Raw genomic sequence first — 4,466 nt, 5'->3', positions numbered from 1 at the left:
TATTTGAATCTGTAAACAACAAACTCAAGTATCCCATTGATCTCAATAGAGTCACCATCAAAACGATGGCCATGCGCAGCCCCAAAAGGAGCCCGAGACCTTGCAAGAAGAATCCACCACGGTGCCAGCCCAAGAGGAATGAAGACCGATCCAAGAGGAATCAAGCCGAAGCAATGCGCCCGTCGCAACACATGACCACCCGAACGTCACCAAGACTACGTTAGTTTTTTTATTTGATTTATAACCTACCTCTTTCTCGGGTTTTCTTTGTTGGTTCTTTCCCGAGTCACAAAAGAGAGTCGAACCAACCATAGAGTCTATAAATAGGGAACTTGTATTATTTTCCAAGAAAAGAAAATACCAGATACCTTTATCTTATCAATATTTTAATTCCCGCAGTTTACATTGTGTTCTTTTAAATTTCACAAAGATCGCTAGCAGCTTTCCTAAACTCTAATTATCCAAGGCAACTTCTCGTCGCTTGAACCTTACCCTTATCGGTCGGAGCTTTGATACGTACAGACCTTACTGTATCATCATCTAGTGCTTTCATTTCGTTGTACAACGGATGTCGTGATCCCATAAAAGCCGCAGAGTTATGAAAAATGAAAGTTACATAATTTTTAAAAATAATTTAGTAATATAATTTTATAAAATGAATATTTCATTATTTTAAGCCTACAAATTATAACAATCAATTGAGAAAAATACAAAAATTATTTTAATTTGGGGATTTTTAAAATTTCATTAAATTTTTTTTAATGCAATTTCAAAATTTATCTTAATTTGGGGATTTTTAAAATTTTATTTAATTTTTTATTAAAATTTCAAAAATTTAAAAATATTACCCCAAACTATCCACGTGTTTATGCCTTAGAGCATATCCAAATGAATATGGTAAATAAAGAGGTAAAAGAAATAACTGTTATATTTATCTTTTTTTTTTATAAAATTTCATATTTTAATGGAAATAGTATTTAAGGAGGTATTATACCTTCTTTCATTTTGAGAAGTTATCTTTACTCCTTCTTTGCATAAAAGTTAAAAATATATAGTTATTTTTGTTTACCTTTTTAATTTATATTTTTTTCTTAGAGTCCATTACTTTTTAAAAATGTATGATAACTTTTTTGAGAAGGTAAATATGAAACGTACCTTTTCAATTTATGTTTTCCCTTGAAAATTCTCTTAAAAATGAAATGGTTGTGTCTTTAATTTTGCTTTTAGTTTTCTAAAATTGTGTAGCAGGAAATTAGTCATAAATATGTATCTAAAATTATAAAGCAAAGAAATTTGTCATAAATATAAATCAACGATTTTTTTCTAGAATGGAGCAGTAACTTTTATTTATAATCAATAATAATAATAATAATAAACTATAACAAAATGTGTAATGGCTCTGACATAAAAAATTTGAAGTCAACTCCTAAAAATGATTGAATCTCAATCATATGCTATTTGGAGATGATAATTGAAAATTGCGGCTTCAATCTGTAACAGAAGGGTTCCGTGAGTTGAGATCGGCGATGGCCAACACTGCAAGGCCCTTTTCCAGCAGCGCCGCCGCTTTAGCCCCTCTGCGCGCGGCCAATTCGTTCGATATATCCGCCGTTTCAGCTATGCAGATTTCTCGGCTATCTGAGGATCAGCTCCGTCACTGCTCCGAGGCAGTCAATTTTTTCAAGAAAAAATTGACCTCTTTGCACACGATCCATAACGAATTTCAAATCTTACAGGTACTTTAAATCGATCCACCGTCATTTGTTGAATTCATCCATATATTTCTACTCTTGCATTGCTGAACTTATTTTAGAAAGCTAGTAGGTTGAGAAGTGTTTGAATGAGTGTGCTTATCAACTATGTAACTGTCAGTCTATGAGATTATTGTGAGTTGGGGAAAGAAAATGGGAAGATTGGAAGGTTATTATATATTGAGGACTGTCTTAACTGATTCCTCAAGAATCAGTTATTCAGCATTTCCTAATGTAGTTCATTATTCAAGAGAGAAATGTGAGGAATCATTATACATAGTTGAGAATTCGTTCTTGATTGTTTGTATCCTCATGTTCTCGAGTCTCTCATTTGTATTCACTGTGAGTTTGAATCTTTAAAGAGAAATGTGAGGAATCATTATACCGAACCATGTAAATAATCTTCGCTTTTGCATGCTTGTTCTACAGAGGATTAGCCAAATAGATATATATATATTGTTTACTACAGGATAATAGGATGGGAGCTCTGGACGCGAGGAATAAATGCTCTATTTCCCTCTCCACCATGAATCACAGCAAGAATCGTTACACTGATGTTGTGCCATGTAAGTTGTAAGCTAATGTGGTATTAGAGCTCTATGTTATCCTTCGCAAATAATGATTTTTCAGACTTCAGTTGATGATAACAGGGTTGTTTTGAAGCCGCACAAAGACTACAAACCTTCTCCTACAGGATACATCAATGCAAGCTTTGTTACAGTTGCGTTTTCTCGTCCCTTCCACGACTTTTTTAATTTTCTCCATTTAATACTAATAAGTATTTTGATCTTAGACATCCGCAAGTGTTTCTCCATTTATTGCAACTCAAGGTCCTCTCCCAAGAACTGCAGAAGACTTCTGGGAAATGATACTCCAGTATCGTTGCCCTGCCATAGTCATGCTCACCGGCTTGGTTGATCATAGCAATGTGAGTTGAGTTAGTAAAGGATTAATTACCTTTAAATGCACGAACTATACCCACATTGGCTTTTAACCAATTCTATTTTTTCAAATTTTGCTAATACTTTTAAACTGATAATGAATGCAGGCAGTGAAATGTGGAGATTATTTCCAAGCAGAGGACGGCCCTAGAGAGTTTGGTAACATAAGCATCGTTACCAAGTGGATACAGATGACAAATACTTCACTAATCTTGCGATGCATAGAGGTCAAAAACAGGAAGGTGGGTCATTTATCATACTCTGCCTTAACTTTCATGAAAATAATTGTTGGTAAATTAACAAAAATCTATGGCATTTTTCTGTTTCAGTCGGAAGAGCCACCATTTTCTGTTTTGCACATCCTGTATCCTGACTGGCCGGATTATGGAGTTCCAAATGATACAGCTGCAGTTCGTGAAATCTTCCGAAGAGCATCTGCTGTGCCACCTAGTCTTGGACCAATTGTGGTTCACTGCAGGTATGTTAACATACTCCATAATATACTCCCCCTCCGTCCCCAAGAATTTGCACAATTTATAATTTTAATAATGTCCTGTAAGAATGTGCACATTCCATTCTTGGACACTGTTTCTTATGTTTTGACCTCCCAATTGTGTGCACCTTCCTCCGCTCACAGTACTACGAATAATGTTTTATTCGTGACTGAAACTCGTTTGATCTGCCAGTGCTGGTATAGGTAGAACTGGAACATACTGTGTGGTCCACAATACAGTTCAAAGAGTTCTGGTTGGGGATATGACTGCTTTAGATCTCGTTAACACTGTAACCACGTTTAGGTCTCAGCGAGTTGGAATGGTTCAAACACCGGTACGTTTTTCTTAATACCTCACCAAATTCTTGTTTTGTAGTTAGTAGAAACAAGAATGCGGAGAATGAATACTTATTCTATGCTTAATCACAAATGGTGATTGGTTATGTATTGTGTAAATTTTCTCACTGATAGTTTTGATATGAATTCTGCATTTTGCTGAGTGCATACATCTTTTGCAGGATCAATATGTCTTCTGCCACTACGCCATTGTTGATGAACTAGAAAGCCTCATACTAAACACACGTGCTAACGGTGATCGATGCTAAGATTTTTGCTGCAGCAAGTGATGAAATTCATAAGCGAAACTGTATGCATATTTATTTCTGTTTTTTTTTTTATTTTTGCAAGATTCATTCTAAATATTGCATCTGCAGCAATTCAAGAAAGTTCATAGTCCAATGACTTTAGGCATAAATAGGAATGTCTACTGCCGCTGGCCTGATATGGAACAAAGTTTTTTTTCTTTTTCTGTTATTCTTCTTTTATTTGTTTACTTCCCGGTATTGTGTGAAATCAGTTATGACAAAATTAGATTCTCGTGTAGAAAAACATTCCTTATACTGATATTTTTGTTAAAATCAAATCAGACAAAATTCCAACATCAGATAGCACAAGTTGCTTTTAGTTGTTACAAATAAATAGAGTAGGGTTGGAACGGTACGGTATACCGTGCCGAAATTGTCATACCGCATACTGTACCGAAAAGTGCGGTATGACCAAAAACCTTACCTTTACCGTACCGCTTTTTTCGGTATATCGCATACCGGTATACCGAAAAGTCGGTATACCAAAATTTAGATATCGTTACCTTACCGACATTTCGGTATACCGAAATCACGGTACGGTATACCGAAAACCGCATGTCAAAACCTAACATTCATGCATTAAATAGCAAAAATATCATTTTAAACATTTAGAAAATATCCAAAGTGATAAAAATCC

The 4,466-nt window shown here is 35.0% G+C and overlaps 1 protein-coding gene across 1 annotated transcript; it reads left to right on the top strand.

Annotated features, from left to right (window-relative positions):
• The first annotated feature begins 1,407 nt into the window (after positions 1-1,407).
• Positions 1,408-4,125, top strand: LOC121760528 (protein-tyrosine-phosphatase PTP1-like). Its single transcript, XM_042156185.1, has 8 exons — positions 1,408-1,736; positions 2,221-2,317; positions 2,389-2,471; positions 2,545-2,679; positions 2,800-2,934; positions 3,022-3,170; positions 3,379-3,520; positions 3,704-4,125. The coding sequence occupies exons 1-8, from the start codon at positions 1,527-1,529 to the stop codon at positions 3,788-3,790; spliced, it is 1,038 nt and encodes a 345-aa protein (XP_042012119.1). The 5' UTR covers positions 1,408-1,526; the 3' UTR covers positions 3,791-4,125.
• Positions 4,126-4,466: the final 341 nt, after the last annotated feature.

Source organism: Salvia splendens, chromosome 2, assembly GCF_004379255.2.
Source record: "Salvia splendens isolate huo1 chromosome 2, SspV2, whole genome shotgun sequence".
NCBI classification, from domain to species: Eukaryota; Viridiplantae; Streptophyta; class Magnoliopsida; order Lamiales; family Lamiaceae; genus Salvia; species Salvia splendens.
The sequence above is the reverse complement of the archived record's forward strand: the minus strand, read 5'-3'. Positions and strand labels throughout refer to the sequence as shown.

What these genes read in the sequence shown, in the direction of transcription:
- LOC121760528 (XM_042156185.1), top strand. Translation starts at nt 1,527, where the DNA reads ATGGCCAACACTGCAAGGCCCTTTTCCAGCAGCGCCGCCGCTTTAGCC. An exon ending in TTACACTGATGTTGTGCCAT is followed by an intron (nt 2,318 to 2,388) that starts GTAAGTTGTAAG and finishes TTCAGACTTCAG; the next exon opens with TTGATGATAACAGGGTTGTT. An exon ending in TAGAGGTCAAAAACAGGAAG is followed by an intron (nt 2,935 to 3,021) that starts GTGGGTCATTTA and finishes TTTCTGTTTCAG; the next exon opens with TCGGAAGAGCCACCATTTTC.